Raw genomic sequence first — 17,173 nt, forward strand, 5'->3', positions numbered from 1 at the left:
TCTTTATACTACCACACATCGTTATGGGAGGACACTGCAAAAAATGACTTGTAAAACGCGCTCGCGCTCTCACAGGGTCGCGCGCAGCGTGCGGAGTCGAGCGCTACGGTCAGAAGCAAAAGTAGAACTGAGCCAAGAAGAAAGCAAAAATATATATATTTTACTAGGGAAAATAAAAATAGTAACGCACAGTTATTTGGATAAGTAACTTTAATCTGATTACTGGACTGGAAATAGTAGCGCGTTATATTACTCGTTACCGAAAAAAGTGGTAAGATTAGAGTAACGCATTACTAAGTAACGCGTTACTGACATCACTGTCCAGGACCTAATGAAGACACCCAGTATCCCACCTTCAAAACATCCAGGCATTTCACAAGCCTCTGGGGAATCCAGAGGAACAGCTGGGTGAACTGGAATAGAGTGCATGGTCCTCTCCACACCTGCAACCGTGGTATGCCGGGGGCATGAGCTTCCATCTCCCTCACAGGAGCCTGGAAGACCCTGGAAGAACATACAGACACAATCCCCTCTCGGCCACTCTCACTATGCCAGCTCCCTCCACACGAGGTATGGGGAGCTCATATTGGTGCTTGAGAGTGCACAGAGAGTACTGCCTTGGGTTTAGGGGTGACCTGCAATAGTCGCTGATTCGACTATAGTCGACTATACCCCCTAGTCGACTATGAACTTCATAGTCGAATGTACCATTCTAACTGCATGGGGGTGCCCAAGGATGTTGCTAAGCATTAGTTGTTACATTAAATGTCTTTATTTTCGTTATATATAGCCTTTTGTCAAATAAAATCATCCTAATTTCTGTTAATAAATATTTAAAAATGATGTGTGCGCATTAACAATAGGCATCTTCCTTACTACACATTAATACATCACACCCTGCAGTTGCACAATCCAAACGAGCGGAGCTGAACACGCTACAGGATCAGCGTCCGCCGAGATTATAATGTCTACTAAAAAACTTCAAAAGTATTTTGAAAAAGATAAAGATGAATCAAATAAAGTAAAGTGCAAGTTATGTCATCAACGTCTTTTATTTCACACGACAACAACCAACATGGCATACCATTTAAAACGCGTAAGGCGAAAAAAAACGTTTGCCGCTTGTCGTCTCGTCGCGGTGCGTCTCGGCAAGTAATCCTATAAACATTTATTGTTGTTGTTTGCTTTTAAACCCTGTTACTTGAACCTTTCCTTATAATTTGTTTGCTGTTGTGTGGAAATGTTTTATATATATTTTCAGGCAGGCATATTTTATTTAAAATATTTTTGACATTTTGCACAGTGCCTGTCTGACAGTTCGATATGCGCACTGACGGTTAATGTTCTCTAACGTTTCATTAAAAAATAAATAAGTAATAAATAAAAGCTGAATAAAGACAACCTACCATGTTTATTCATTTATCTGAGTGTTTTAGGTTTTTACTTTGAAGTGGAAAAAAGTCCTGAATGAGAACGGTATCCCGTTTAAGGTGCTCTTTAAAAAAACCCTGATTCGACTATTAGTCGACTAAAGGGAAAATCTGACGAATCAGATTCGACTATGAAAATCCTTAGTTGAATACACCCCTACTTGGGTTAATTGCAAACCACATTTTGCACTACAGGTCACTCCTCCCTGTAGTGTTGGTTAAGATGGGTAGACTCACAGATCTTAACTGGGGTCTCGTCATAAAACCCAGCCAAAACCAAAAGCGATGGCTTTCTTCCATGAATGAGAAGAAACAGTGCCAGGGGAATTCTTATCTCTGGCTCATATTTGCTGAAACATGGGAGACTCTAACTGCATGGAACCAACCAGAGACTCGTTCCAGCTATAGAACTTACCAGAGTCTCGCTCTCTCACTGAATCCTGTTTAGGCTGATTTTTATGTAACACTGCAGGCAGAGGCGGTCTTTGCATAGAGGCGTGGCTAGGCAACTGCCTTGGGCCCCTCCCACTGCAGCCCACTGTAGGGCCCCCTGATTAGCTAACTTATTTCTCCTATATTAATGTTGATGGGCCCCCTAGCTAAATTTGCCTTGAGCCCCCAAACTGCTAAGTCCGCCACTGACTGTGTAACGGAGGGGTGGTAATGTAACCAGGGGGCGGACACACTGGCGCTGGAGAGCGGGACTCTAAGCTATTTGAACTAGCCATCTTGGCTAACCGTATCGTGCCTGCACATAGAACTCTACTTTTACGTGGCATGTGAACAAAGGAACAGACACAGACTACTGACTACTTAAATAAGAGGACGCGACACAAACCAGGTAAATTCGAACAAATTATAAATACTGAAAGCAACAACGATCATGAACATACCAAAACACAAGACTAGATGAAATACAAATGACACCAGGAGTAAACGCAAAACAGAACCAGATCAAACAGAAACATAGACCGTAGAATACATACAATATAAGCCGACACAGGGAACAGTGAATGTGTAGGCTACTTTAGACCAAACGTAAACTAGCAGCAGGACAATACACCATTGGATTACAAAGACATATAACGAAACTGACAATGAACCGTAGACAACACCAGACTATATACAAAGTAACCACAACAAAGAGAAACGTGACACAACAGAAACAAACCTTACACACTGACTCTCGAACTAAGAGACACACAGAAGACCAACATCTAGAACGACCATATTCCTGAAACATAAGCAAGACTATCCACATAAACAATAAGCCGAAGCACTCGCAACATTCAGACCGAAACATAAACCACTGCAGTACGAGACACTGACTTCACCATAAACATTGACCCACAACAAATACCCGAAACACAAGGATTAAATACAAACCTTAACGAACACTCAAACAAGCAACAGCTGAAACCAATGAAACAAACAGGCAGAACTAAACAGAAGACCAGAGGAGGAGGAGCCAGGTGTGACAGAACCCCCCCTGTAAAGCGCCACTCCGGGGCACTTAAAACCACACCAGAAAACAAAACAAGTCACGTACAAAAAGGAGCAAAACCAGGACGAACAACACGGAAACCAGGAAACAAGACAGGAGACACGGAGGCAGGACCAGACGCAGAAGTTGGCGAATACCCAAAACCAGAACCAAACATAGAAGACACAGAAGAGGCCGGGGACACAGGGGCAGTGAAAGGAAGCGAAACACTGGACGCAGTCGGCACAGTACCGGACGGCCCAAGCGACCCAGAGGCAGAGAATGGACTGGATCCCATCGGGGGCACTCCAGAAAGTGAGGCTGTAGAAAAAGAGACATTATCGGGTGTACGAATGGGAGTGGATGAGGAACCAGCCGAACCCTCAGAGGGAGAAGAGGTAAGTACAGCAGCAGACCTGGGGGGAAACACCGGATCGGAGGAACAGGAGAACACCGAGGTGAGTATACGAAAAACAACAGATACATGAATAGGAACGAGTTGAACACACAGACAAGGAACCGGAATCGTACAGGGCACAAAAACACACAAACCTGAAACATATATGGGTACAGAGACTACAGAAAAACGATAGGAGGTCACAGGCACTGGCACAAACACGTATTCAGGGACAGGAGTCCAGAACAAAAGTTTCATGTGGGACATGTGTTCCAGGAGTTCCCATATCATGGGGGTTACGCTGACCCCTATATCACTGTCATAGTTCTCTTGGGTGGCTGTTCCCGGTAGTCCCTGTGGCAGGATAGTGGGAACAGGCGGCACAGGTCCTGGCCCAAGCTCAGTAGTCTGAGGGTCAGGCAAAGACCCCTTGCAGGGCGCCGAGACGGGCGGCGACGACCACCTCCCAGCAGCTGGAACAGGTAGCGGCGACGGCTCTGACCCCCTCCGGACAGCAGGAACAGGTAGCGGCGACGGCTCTGACCCCCTCCGGACAGCAGGAACAGGTAGCGGCGACGGCTCTGACCCCCTCCGGACAGCAGGAACAGGTAGCGGCGACGGCTCTGACCCCCTCCGGATAGCAGGAACAGGCGGCGGCAACGGCGGCGGAAACTGACAACGAACCGTAGACAACACCAGACTATATACAAAGTAACCACAACGAAGAGAAACGTGACACAACAGAAACAAACCTTACACACTGATTCTCGAACTAAGAGACACACAGAAGACCAACATCTAGAACGACCATATTCCTGAAACATAAACAAGACTATCCACATAAACAATAAACCGAAGCACTCGCAACATTCAGACTGAAACATAAACCACTGCAGTACGAGACACTGACTTCACCATAAACATTGACCCACAACGAATACCCGAAACACAAGGATTAAAGGGCATTGCATATTCAGGGTCATATAAACAGGCAGTGGTCAAATCTGAAAGTGAGTCTGACATATAAACAGAACCAACAAGCAAAGACATACTTGAACACAAAGAACAAACAGTAGCACTTCAAAAATACATTAACACACAAAGCTGTACATAAAACAAAGATCAGTACAGACTAGACACAACAAGGGGTTTAAATATAACAGAAAAAACAAGAAACATCTGAAACCAATGATGTGCCGGGTTACAAAAAAAACACAAGGAGGGGAATACATGACAGCACGCACATGGCTAAATAAACAAGTACTCGTGAGGGGCGGGGTTAACCATGACAGCCCTTATCAGCGACGGTGTGGTATGATGAACAGACTATTAAGATATTGCCTGTTTACAGACATCCTACACATAGGCGTGGTAGTGGGGGGAAAAGTGGACCTGACTATACAGGGCCTGAGTAGGGAAAGGGGCCCATTTTTCTCATGTACCTCATTTACTGGCAATTATAAGGGCCCACTGTCATTGAGAGTGTACAGGGCCCAGAATTTGCTGCTACACCCCTGATCTTACATAATTGTTGTTCATAACATACTTGATCACAAAACACTGAACATAAAAGTAAATCTAAAAATAAGCATGGAAAATAACCAATAATAAGACATCAGTACAACTATAGTTATATCCAGTAAATGAACATCTTTAAATTTAGTTCATAATAATGTTTTAAAACATTTAAAAACAGGTAGAGAAAAAAAGTATACTTCTTTTGATCCCCCACCCCCCCTCCCCCCTGGACTGGGAGTGGGATGGGAGGGGGTGGGAAGATGAGGCTTATAAGACATTTTAAAAGCTTGATGTCTGGTATTGCATACAATTGTGCAGGAAACGAGCGATGGAAAATTCTTCTAGAGAGTTCCAGTTTGTACTGCATGGATTGAATGACACAATGACAAACAAAAATATTTACTTTGCATTTGGTCTTCTTGCCTATATTATGACTCTGCTTGTGAATTTGACACTAGTGATAACTGTTATTCTGGAAAAGACACTTCATGAACCTATGTATCTGTTCATATGCAGTTTGTTTGTAAATGGAATATGTGGTGCTTCTGCTTTCTATCCAAAGATCCTTGCTGATCTTTTATCAGATTCCCATGTAATTTCATATACAGCATGTCTGACACAAATTTGTGTAATTTATACTTATGCCTTGTATGAATTCACATGTCTAACAGTCATGGCATATGACAGATATGTAGCTATTTGTAAACCTTTAGAATATCTGTGTATTATGACCCACCAGAAGGTTATAAAACTGTTAACTTGTATCTGCCTCTTCTGTTTAACAGAGTCATTCATTGGTGCTGTACTGACAATCCGGCTACCCTTATGTGGTAATGATATTGACAAGCTGTACTGCTCTAACTGGGAGGTTGTTAAACTCTCTTGCACAGATGTAACTGTGAACAATGTGTTTGGGTACATTCTAATATTTTCTCATATTTCCCAAGGCATGTTCATCATTATGTCATATATTCACATCATCAGAGCTTGTTTACAGTCTAAAGCAGGAAGAGTTAAATTTATGCAAACATGCCTTCCTCATTTAATCACCCTCATGAATTTCAGTGTTTCCTTAATCTTTGATGTCATGTTTTCTCGCTATGGAAAAAACCAGGGGCTGCAAGCTATGCGCAATATCTTGGGTATAGAGTATCTTGTTGTACCTCCTCTCCTAAACCCCATAGTATATGGAATTAACTTGTCCCACATACGGCAACAGTTTTTAAAAATGTTCAGGCATAAACTTGAAGCTATGAATTTGAGGTGATATTGGTGTTCTGTGTAACAGTACTAAACTAATTTGAAAAAAAAAAACATCACATAAAACCATGCAAAGTCCTTAGTTGTATCAATGATTAGGTATATTGGGTGACTTTCTTTATTGATATGTTTATGCTTCAAACAACGTGTCCTGCAGACTACTGCTAAACAAAAGAACAGCTTATGTTAAATTAAGCAATTTTTAAGAAAACTTTGACCGAAAGGTTGAAAATCACCTCAAAGGCATTCACTAAAGCAATTACTTAAATGTTCTCTGCCTGTTGCCATTCAAGTACAAATTGCTTTGTTTTTTATCATTAATTAATTAATCATTAATTATTTGATCATTAACTAATTTTTTAAGTGCAGGTGCAACATGCTAAGGATTATGGCCAATTGAGGTATGATAAATATTAATGTTATATTAATGTTATAATGTTTGTTATAAAATGCTAAATAAAGGTAAGGATCAGGAGCCCATAAACTTCCCTTTCCAACTGTTCATTAAGCTGGGGGACCTTTTAAAAATGTGCAAATGTGCCTCTGTTTATGCTCCTGTGTGTCATAATCATGCATTTCCACCTTCACTGTCTGATGCAACTTTTCACACTTGGAAATTAACAGGCATAGTTGCTTTGAAGGATTTGTACATCAATAAGCATTGTTGCTTCATTTACTCAACTGCAACATAAGTTCTCCCCCCCAGCGTCACATTTCTTCAGGTACCTGCAAGTTAGGAACTATGTACGCCAAAACATAGATAATTTCAAAATTCATGCTGAGGAAAGTAAGATTTATAATCTTTAGTTTGGCCCACCAGATTCAAGGCACCTGATTTCAAATGTTGTTAAAATATTCTCTGAACAATTGGATTGTGCCACCCAGTCCTTGAAAAATGCTTGGGAAGAAGAGTTGAGTATACAGATTGATGATATTGTTTGGGGGGAAGGTCTCAGTAGGATACAACATTGTTCCATCGATGCTAGACATCACCTTATTCAGTTCAAGGTCATGCATAGGCTCCACTACTCTAAAACCAAATTGCCTAAAATATATCCAACTGTCTCCCCTTTGTATCAGAGAGGCAAATCTGCAGAGGGTAGCCCACCTTTTCTGGTCAAGTCCAAAACTGTATGACTTTTGGTGTAGTGTATTTCAATGGTTTTCTGAGCTGTACAATTGTGTTTTCAAGCCTGACCCACAGGTGGCACTTTTTGGGTTCTCAATGTCTCTGTTGCCGCAAAGTATGCGTGTACAACATACCATAATGTACGGAATGGTTATTGCAAAAAAACTAGACATGGTTGTCTGAGCTTTTCAAGACATGGTTGTCTGAGCTCACATCTTTATTGTCTAACAATCTCAGAGAAATTTACAAGATATGGCGGCCATTCTTGGACCATCTCGAAGAGTTTGATGGAGACCTTGAAATGTGACAGGCTACCCACCTCTTACTCTTTTCTTTTTTTTTTTTTATAAATGCTGGCTTTGCACTAGTGAAGATATGTCATTGCCTTAGTTTGTACGCCCCGTCTGTTTTGTTTTTGTGTGTGTTTTTCTTTCCTTTTTTTTCTTTCTTTTCTTTCTTTTTCTTAAGCATATTGTATTATTTTTTCAGCTGTTTACTTGTCAATTTGTACATAACATTTCTGAAAAACTGTAATAAACATATTGATAAAAAAAATAAAAATGTGCAAAGTGGTACCTTTGCACTGTACTGTAGAAATGGTATTTGGGTCAAATCTATAATCAGGGTATACATTTCACATTTTTCAATTTAAAAAAGATGATTTCCATAAATTTTTTTGGAAAGCATTACGTATGCACAAATTTTTTGATGTCACAAATAAACTGTCTAGTGACAGGTTTAGTGGTGCCCCGTGACGCTAGTTGTTATTTTGGCTTTTAGAACTAGGCCTTATGAGTTCCATATTTGTGGTTCGTTTAAAGGGCCTTATGAGACACACACATTTTATATATATATATATATATACCTCACTTATATAGAGTGTTATGAGAAGTAATGCTTTGTAAGTAAGGCTTTGACTAAATCAGGTTATTTGTGTAACTGTGTAAATTATATATAATTGTATATAACTAATACGGTTTGTTTTTTGTATTTCCTCTTTTTTTGGACTTGTACAGGTGGGTTGCCATTTTGGTTTGCATTTTCTCCTGTTTATGTTTGTAGTGAGATGGGAGGATAATTAGTATTTTGTTTGTTTTATGTTGCAAGGAGACTTAGTTTATAAGTTGCTAGTGATTTTTTGTTTGTTGTGTTGGCATAAGCCCACCCTGAAGCCCCAAATGTAAAAACATTTATTAATTATTATAGATGCATCATTTTGCCAAAAGTATTCGCTCAGCCATCCAAATGATTGGAATGAGTTGTTCCAATCAGTTTCCTGGTCACAGGTGTATAAAATTAAGCACCTAGTTGTGCAGGCATGTTTGTTTTTACAAACATTTGTAAAAGAATGAGCTTTCAGGACCTCAGTGAATTTCAGCGTGGAACTGTGATAGGATGCCACCTGTGCAACAAATCCAGTCATGAAATTTCTTTGCTTCTAAATATTACACAGTCATCTGTCAGCTGTATTATAAGAAAATGAAATTGTTTGAGAACGACAACAACTCAGCCATGAAGCGGTAGGCCACGTAAACTGATGGAGTGGGGTCAGCAGATGCTGAAGCGCATAGTACGAAGAAGTTGCCAATTTTCTTCGAAGTCAATTACTACAGACATCCAAACCTCATGTGGCCTTCAGATTAGCTCAAGAACAGTGCGTAGAGAGCTTCATGGAATGGGTTTCCATGGTCGAGCAGCTGTATCCAAGCAATACATCGTCAAGTGCAATGCAAAGCGTCGGATGCAGCGGTGTAAGGCACACCGCCACTGTACTCTAGAGCCATGGAGATGCATTCTCTGGAGTGATGAATCGACCTTGTCCATCTGGCAATCTGATGGACGAGTATGAATTTGGCGGTTGCCAGGAGAATGCCCATAAACACACTCCTAAACCTTGTGGACAGCCTTTGCAGAAAAATTTAAGCTGTTCTATCTGCAAAGGTTGGATGGATCAACGTCATATTGAACCCTATGGATTAGGAATAGGATGTCACTTATGGCAATAGTATATATTGTATTTTGTATTTTGACACATAGGTTTAAAAATACACATTAATGAGGGAAAACAAGAGACAGGTGAACACACAAGGCAAGCTAACAAGGGGAATGGCACAATAACCACATCAACACTACAAAAAACATGCACATAGTGGACCATACCAGGGGCGCCAGGCCAGGGGTGTGTGTGTGTGTGTGTGTGTGTGTGTGTGTTGTACCGTTACACTTGTTTATCTACTTATCTGACTGAAGAATATGCAATTGCATCTTCAGGGAATTGTAATAATTTGCATATAGAAACACAAAAAAAATCTGTACAAATATTTATAGGATCACTAAGTACTGTAAGTGATGTTTATCAGACTTTTTTGAAAGCCTGCAATCTGTGTTTTTGTTGAGATATGCTGAGAAGTGATGGAGAATTCATCTACAGCGATAATATTTGTACTTCATGGACTGAATGACACAACGACAAACAAACATGTTTACTTTGCATTTGGTCTTCTTGTCTATATTGTGACACTGTTTATAAACTTGGTACTAATTATCACAGTTATTGTGGATAAGGCACTTCATGAACCTATGTATCTGTTCATATGCAATTTGTTTGTAAATGGAATTTGGGGTGCATCTGCATTTTATCCAAAGATCCTTGCTGATCTTTTATCAGACTCCCATGTTATCTCATTTGTAGCATGCATGATACAAATATATATGATGTTATGTTATACTTTGTGTGAACAAACATGTCTAACTGTAATGGCATATGATCGATATGTAGCTATTTGTAAGCCTTTGGAATATCTGGACATTATGACATATCAGAAGGTTGCAAAACTGCTGGCTTTTAGTTGGCTCTTCTCCTTACTTTTGACATCTATCGGGGCAGTGTTGACAGTCAGACTGCCTTTATGTGGCAATGACATTGACAAGCTGTACTGCTCTAACTGGGAGGTTGTTAAACTCTCTTGCACAGATTTGATTATGATTGATGTATATGGATACTTTCTTTTACTTTATCTTGTTTTCCAAGTGACATTTATTATTGTATCTTATATTTACATAATTAGAGCATCTTTACAGTCCAAGGCAGGCAAGATTAAATTCATGCAGACATGTCTTCCACATTTAATCACCCTCATAAACTTCGCAGTTTCTCTAGTCATTGATGCCATGTATTCTCGCTATGGCATAAGCCAAACACAGCAAGCTCTGCACAATATCTTGGGTATTGAGTTTCTTGTTGTGCCTCCTCTCCTAAACCCCATCATATATGGAATGAAACAGACTGAGATGCGCCGCCAGTTCGTAAAAATTTACACAAACCTTAAAGCAGTGAGTCGGAGCTGATAATGGTTCTAAGAGGTGTTAATGTTTGTGTGCATTCATCCAGGCACACTGTTCTGTATTTTAGATGAGCAAATACCACCAGGACTTTCTTAGGATGAAAACATTGCCAAGTGTGTAAGAACACATGTATCTCAAATTTTGATTTTGGAATCAAATGTCTTTAGTGGTAATCAGCTGTTTTGCTATGAGAGCTTAGAATTGAATAGTTATATCTGAAAAAATAAGACACAAAATAGATGCCATAATAAACTCTGTTTTAACAGGCTTTTTTCCCCATTTGTTTTGGGGAAGCACATTTTCAGCATTTCCGCATTCAGTGTTCAATACCACACATAAAAATCTGTGCTTTTTTTCTTGTACTTGGTGGTAATTATCATGAAAGTCACGAATGTTAAATCAGTTGTAAAAGTGTGCAAATTTTCCCTTTCATTTGGTCACCTAGTATAAAGCATTACATCATTTAAAGATGGAACACGTAGAGTACAAATGTGCATTGTGCATCAAATTCTGGTTTGTGATCTTTAGTCTTCCATGCTCTCATACATTTATTAGTACAAAATTCTGTGTCTCACTAAGCATTCAAAGAGCATGACACTTTCCCCTCTTTGTTCTAGTTTAGTTCACTACTGTCTGTCTCCTTCTTGCTTTAGTTTGTTGTGATTTTGCTCATTTATTTATTTTTTATTATTTGCAATTTTGAGACATTCCATAATTGAGTGGATAGGTTGCCCTACAAAAAATGTAAAATGTTTTCCTAAAAAAAAAAACAATTAGAAATATAGAAATCAATAGAAATTATTGCAGATTTACCTAATCAACTAATATTTTTTACTGTGAAACTTGATACTGCCATCTTCTGGTGAAATATAATAGCTTTTATTTTATGATTTTATGACAGAGGATGTGGGCCAGTGCAAATATGAACACAGGCCACATTTGAAACATAACTGCTAGAGATAGTTGTGCATGAAATTCACAGTAGATCAGCAGTTTCTGAAAAACCTAGAGAAGCCCTCATTAGCACCAACAACCATGCCACATTCAAAGTAATTCATCTTTCTTTCTCATTCTGATGTTTAATTTAAACTTCACTCATCTTGACCATGTCTAAATGGCATATGATTGCTTCTGCTATAATTGGCTGTTTAAGTTAATGATGAACAGTTTATGTGTGAGTCTGAAACTATATGTGTGTGTGTGTGTGTGTGTGTGTGTGTGTGTGTGTGTGTGTGTGTGTGTGTGTGTGTGTGTGTGTGTGTGTGTATGTGTGTGTGTATACATATACATATATAAGCTATACACATATGAGAGAGAGAGAGAGAGAGATATTAAACGATTAAATTCTTCTATATGACTACACATCATATGGAGTGGTCCACTGTTAATATACTATACTTTGAATATAATATATATTTTACACCTGTAAAATATATATATATATATATATATATATATATATATATATATATATATATATATACAGTGGTGATCAAATTTATTCAACCCCCAATGCTGTGAAGGGTTTTATGGAATTCAGTGCACATTTGTAATTGTGTTCATAATGAAATCTTACAAGGACTTGTTAAAGAACTAAATGCAACTAAGATAGCATCAATTTTTTTTGTCATAAAGTATTAAATGGCCTTTTTGTGATTTCTTCATTGACACAATTATTCAACCCCTTTACGACTACCACTCCTAAGAACAGAGGTTCATTCCAGTGTTTTCCATGAGGTATTGAAAACATCTGTGGATGTCAACGAGCAGCAATCAAGCATGATAAGCACCAATTAGGCAGATTTAAAAGGACTGTGATACTCAGCTCCTTCTAGACATCTACTGGTGTGTTTCCAAGCATGGTGAAGGCAAGAGAATGGTCCCAGAAGACAAGAGAAGAGGTTATTGCTCTTCACAAGAATGGCAATGGATATAAAAAGATTGCGAAGTTGTTAAATATTCCAAGAGACACTATCGGAAGTATCATTCGCAAGTTCAAGTTAAAGGGCACAGTGGAAACATTACCTGGTCGTGGCAGAAAGAAGATCCTGACCGCGACTGCTGTGCGCTACCTGAAGCGTAATGTGGAGAAAAATCCCCGCGTGACTGCTAAGGAACTGAAAAAAGACCTGTCAGATGTGGGCACTGAAGTTTCAGCTCAGACAATAAGGCGCGCACTGCATAACGAAGACCTCCATGCCAGAACGCCCAGACGCACCCCCTTGCTGACTCCAAAGAACAAGAAAAGTCGACTGCAGTATGCCAAAAGTCATGTGGACAAGCCACAAAGGTTTTGGGACAGTGTACTGTGGTCAGATGAAACTAAATTAGAACTGTTTGGGACAATGGACCAGCGCTATGTTTGGAGAAGGAAGAACCAGGCTTATGAACAAAAGAACACCTTGCCTACTGTGAAGCATGGCGGGGGGTCAATTATGCTTTGGGGCTGTTTTGCTTCTAATGGTACAGGAAAGCTTCAACGTGTGCAGGGTACCATGAATTCCCTTCAGTACCAGGAGATCTTGGAGGAAAATGTGATGGAGTCAGTCACAAACCTGCGGCTTGGGAGACGTTGGACCTTCCAACAGGACAATGATCCGAAGCACACATCCAAGTCCACTAGAGCATGGTTGAACATGAAAGGCTGGAACATTCTAGAGTGGCCATCGCAATCACCAGACTTAAATCCAATTGAGAACCTCTGGTGGGACCTAAAGAAGGCAGTTGCAGTGCGCAAGCCTAAGAATGTGACTGAACTGGAGGCTTTTGCCCATGAAGAATGGGCTAAGATACCCATAGGTCGCTGCAAGACACTTGTGTCAAGCTATGCTTCACGCTTGAAAGCTGTCATAACTGGAAAAGGATGTTGTACTAAGTACTAAAAAATAATGTCACTAGGGGGTTGAATAAAACTGATAATGATGTGAGCACAGTAAAGACATTTGTGGTTATTCCATCATAAATATTATGTTATGTTTGTCTAATTTATAAGTGCCTCTTTGATATAATTGTAAATAAGATGACTGAAATGATCAAAATCATTGTCAAACTGGCCAAAACACTTTATTTCAGTGGGGGTTGAATAAATTTGATCACAACTGTATATACACCTGTGCCACCTATACGGGGGCGACCGGCAGGGGGCCCCCCCACAACGTGACAGACCCCCCCACCAAAGCCGCACTCCCCTCCGGATGTGCGGCTTACAGCGGCAGCACACAAAATACAACAAAGGGGCGGGAGGGCGGGGACAAGACAGGGACCCGTTCCCTGCCGTCCTATATAATATATATATAATTCATAATTTACATTTGGGGTATTTAGAGATCTTCCTGTCAAAACAAGAAAGGAGCAAAATATGCAGGTATTAACGTTTTCTTTGATTACTTTGATTGCTAAAAAAATTGCTATATGTAGTTTATCATTAATGTTCAAAATTGCAGGTGAAACTGTCAAGTCTGACCATGCCCCCACCTGTCAATCATGTCCTTGTTTTCCAGTTCCATATGCCTTTGTTTTCATTTTTTTGTCATGCTTCATTGTTTGTAACCACCCCTCGTTATGGTTTCATGTGTGTTGCATGCTTTGCTGGTCTTACAGCCCTGATGTTGGTGTCCATCTTCATCTATGTATTGAGTTGATTTTGTGTTATCTTTTTTCATTCATGTCTCACCCTGTGTTACACATAGGTAAACTGACCCTGGACCCTGTTAGTGGCAATGATTTTGGATTTGTCCCTAATAAATCTCACTCATCTCAGCACATGCATCGCTTATACTTGCTCCAAAATGGCCTCAGTGTTACATAATGATCAAAAATCTCACTGCACACTTTCACGGCTGTATCCGCTCCTTTGTCTTCTGTTTGTGGTCCTTCTGTTCTGGTTTCTTTGTCTGCTAGACTGTCCGTTTTGTCTTCTGGTTCTGCCTCTGTCCCTGGTGTGTCTTCTTTGCCTGTTGGTTATGTTGCTGTTCCCTTTGGCATTTGTAGTCCTGTTGCCATTTCTTCTGTGCCTGTTTCTTCGTGCCCTATTTCTGTGTTTCCTGGTTTATTCCATTGTCCCATGTCACCTTCATTACCTGATTTGGATGCTCTTATTTCCTAACCTCTGGTTTCTCTGGCCTTTGCCCCTAGTGTTCTGGTTTCTGGTTCTGTCCGTCTACGTATTGAGTTGATTCTGCATTATCTTTGGTCATTCATGTTTTCCCTTGTGTTATGCATAAGTAAACTGACTCTAGACCCTGTTAATGATAATAATAATAATAATAATAATAATAATAATAATAATAATAATAAACTATTTGTATTTGTATATTTGTCTGTTTATGGTTATTTGCCAAGAAACACAAATAACCATAAACAGACATACAATTTAAGAACAACGGCAAGTGGTATCAGCTGAATTAGTGCTCTGGTAAGAACTCAACAAACAGGTGAGTCTTCAGTCTACGCTTGAAGATAGCAATAGACTCTGCAATCCTAGCAGCTAATGGAAGATCGTTCCACCATCTTGGAGCCAGGACGGAGAATAGTCTGAAGCTTTGTCTTCCATGAGACTTTAAGCATGGAGTTTCAAGTCGAGCCAATCTTGAGGTTCTAAGTGTTCGCTGTACAGATCGGCTTTTTACCATGGACATCATGTAGGGAGGGGCCAGTCCATTTTTGGCTTTGTAAGCAAGCATCAAGGTTTTATATCTGATGCGTGCCGCTACTGGAAGCCAGTGAAGAGAGCGTAGTAGAGGAGTCACGTGTGAGAACTTGGGTAGATTGAAGACCAGTCGTGCTGCAGCATTCTGAATTAGTTGTAGAGGTCTGATGACCCGTAGAGCAAGACCTGCAAGTAGGAAATTGCAGTAGTCCAGCTTAGAGATTACTAGAGACTGCACAAGCACTTGAGTAGCTTCCTGTGAAAGGAAGGGTCGTATTCTCCGTATGTTGCAGAGAAATCTGCAGGATGTGGTCATCTTTGAAACATGTGTTGAGAAGGACAACTTGTTGTCCAACGTTACACCCAGATAGGAATTCTGGCCTATCTGTACTATTACCTAGGATGTATTCTGTGATCAGAAGCAAAGCACTTTGTAATTCGCTCTGGATAAGAGCGTCTGCTAAATGCCGTAAATGTAATGTAATAAAGTGAATAAAGTAAATAAGATGGAACAGATTTAGGGTTGCTTAAATAAAACTAAAAGCAGATCTAAACAGGAAGGTTTTAAGACACTTCTTAAAGCTGTGCAGGGATGAAATGCCTCTGAGCTCTTCAGGAAGAGAGTTCCAGAGCTTTGGGCCAAAGTGGCTAAAAGCCCTCTCGCCAATCTTTAATCGGCTTTTAGGAATCACCAGTAGATTACTGTTTGAAGACCTGAGAGACCTGAGTGGAACATATCTAACCATCATTTCACTGAGGTAAAGAGGAGCAAGATTATAAAGACATTTAAAAACCATGAAATTTAAAAACCATTAAAATCTATTCTAAAGCTGACAGGTAACCAGTGCAGTGAGTGGAGAGCAGGTGTAATATGATCTCTCTTTCTCCTGCGGGTCAGAACCCTTGCAGCAGTGTTCTGAACTCGCTGCAGGTGAGAAATCAAGCTCTTTGGAAGAGCAGATAGAACAGCGTTACAATAATCTGGCCTTGGTGTGATAAATGCATGGACAGGTTTTTCACTATCAGCAGGAGAGGGCATATCTAGGACCTTAGCGATGTTTCAGAGGTGAAAACAAGTTGTCTTGCATGTAGTCATGATGTGTGATTTGAAGTTGAGCTCATTATCAAAGGTGACGCCCATGTTCTTAACACATTGTCTGGCATTCAGATTCATTTGATTTAAATAAGTCTGGAGCAAAACAGTGAGCAAATTGATTTTACGGCTTTAGGTTCTAGAGAAATGTAAAGTTGAGTGTCATCTGCATATTGAACATAACTAATACCATGTTTATTATTGATATGTGGTAACGGAAGCATATATAGGTTGAATAGTAAAGGCCCAAGAATTGATGATTTAGATTTTGGCCCTAATAAATCTTGCTCTTCTCCGCACATGTGTCCATCATTCAGTCTCTCCAAAACGCCCTTGGTGTTACAGAAACATGCTAAGGATTATGGTCAATACCATAAATAATATGCTAAATAAAATTAAGGGAATTTATGTGACCCAGCCAACATTTTAACGATGTTCACAATAAGCCTGGCTATGCCACCCAGGAAGGGATGAGAAAATGAAAGGAATATTAATATTAACTAAGCGCAGCTTCCAGATCAGGTGGTGAGCAATCAGCCAATATTTATCACAATTAATCAAAAAGACAAAGACAATCCCAGCCCCTTCCTTTGTAGAATGCCTGTAAACCAACTAACAAAACAAAAACCCCATACAACCAAAATCACTACAAACCAATAATGCACAAAAGAACACTAAAGAACACCATAACACTGCAAACCATTTTCCTTAATGCCATCTTATCTAAGAAGGAAAATGCCAAAAATACTGCCCACCCAACAATCAACACCTGGTAGACAGTCTCTTTAATCAACACCTCCATTAGATTGGTCCAAGTGGAAAAGGAAAACTTCACAATTATCACATTTACTTATATTTGTAATGAAACAG

At 39.9% G+C, this 17,173-nt stretch overlaps 2 protein-coding genes across 2 annotated transcripts; both read left to right on the top strand.

Moving 5' to 3' along the window:
• Positions 1 to 5,156: 5,156 nt before the first annotated feature.
• Positions 5,157 to 6,095, top strand: LOC143477383 (olfactory receptor 4E2-like). Its single transcript, XM_076975964.1, has one exon. It carries the CDS (start codon positions 5,157 to 5,159, stop codon positions 6,093 to 6,095), a length of 939 nt encoding a protein of 312 aa, XP_076832079.1.
• A 3,534-nt stretch (positions 6,096 to 9,629) lies between these two features.
• Positions 9,630 to 10,565, top strand: LOC143478376 (olfactory receptor 4B13-like). Its single transcript, XM_076977335.1, has one exon. The coding sequence runs from the start codon at positions 9,630 to 9,632 to the stop codon at positions 10,563 to 10,565; it is 936 nt and encodes a 311-aa protein (XP_076833450.1).
• The last annotated feature ends 6,608 nt before the right edge of the window (positions 10,566 to 17,173 follow it).

This window comes from Brachyhypopomus gauderio, chromosome 16 (assembly GCF_052324685.1).
Source record: "Brachyhypopomus gauderio isolate BG-103 chromosome 16, BGAUD_0.2, whole genome shotgun sequence".
Lineage (NCBI taxonomy): Eukaryota > Metazoa > Chordata > Actinopteri > Gymnotiformes > Hypopomidae > Brachyhypopomus > Brachyhypopomus gauderio.

What these genes read in the sequence shown, in the direction of transcription:
- LOC143477383 (XM_076975964.1), top strand. Translation starts at nt 5,157, where the DNA reads ATGGAAAATTCTTCTAGAGAGTTCCAGTTTGTACTGCATGGATTGAAT.
- LOC143478376 (XM_076977335.1), top strand. Translation starts at nt 9,630, where the DNA reads ATGGAGAATTCATCTACAGCGATAATATTTGTACTTCATGGACTGAAT.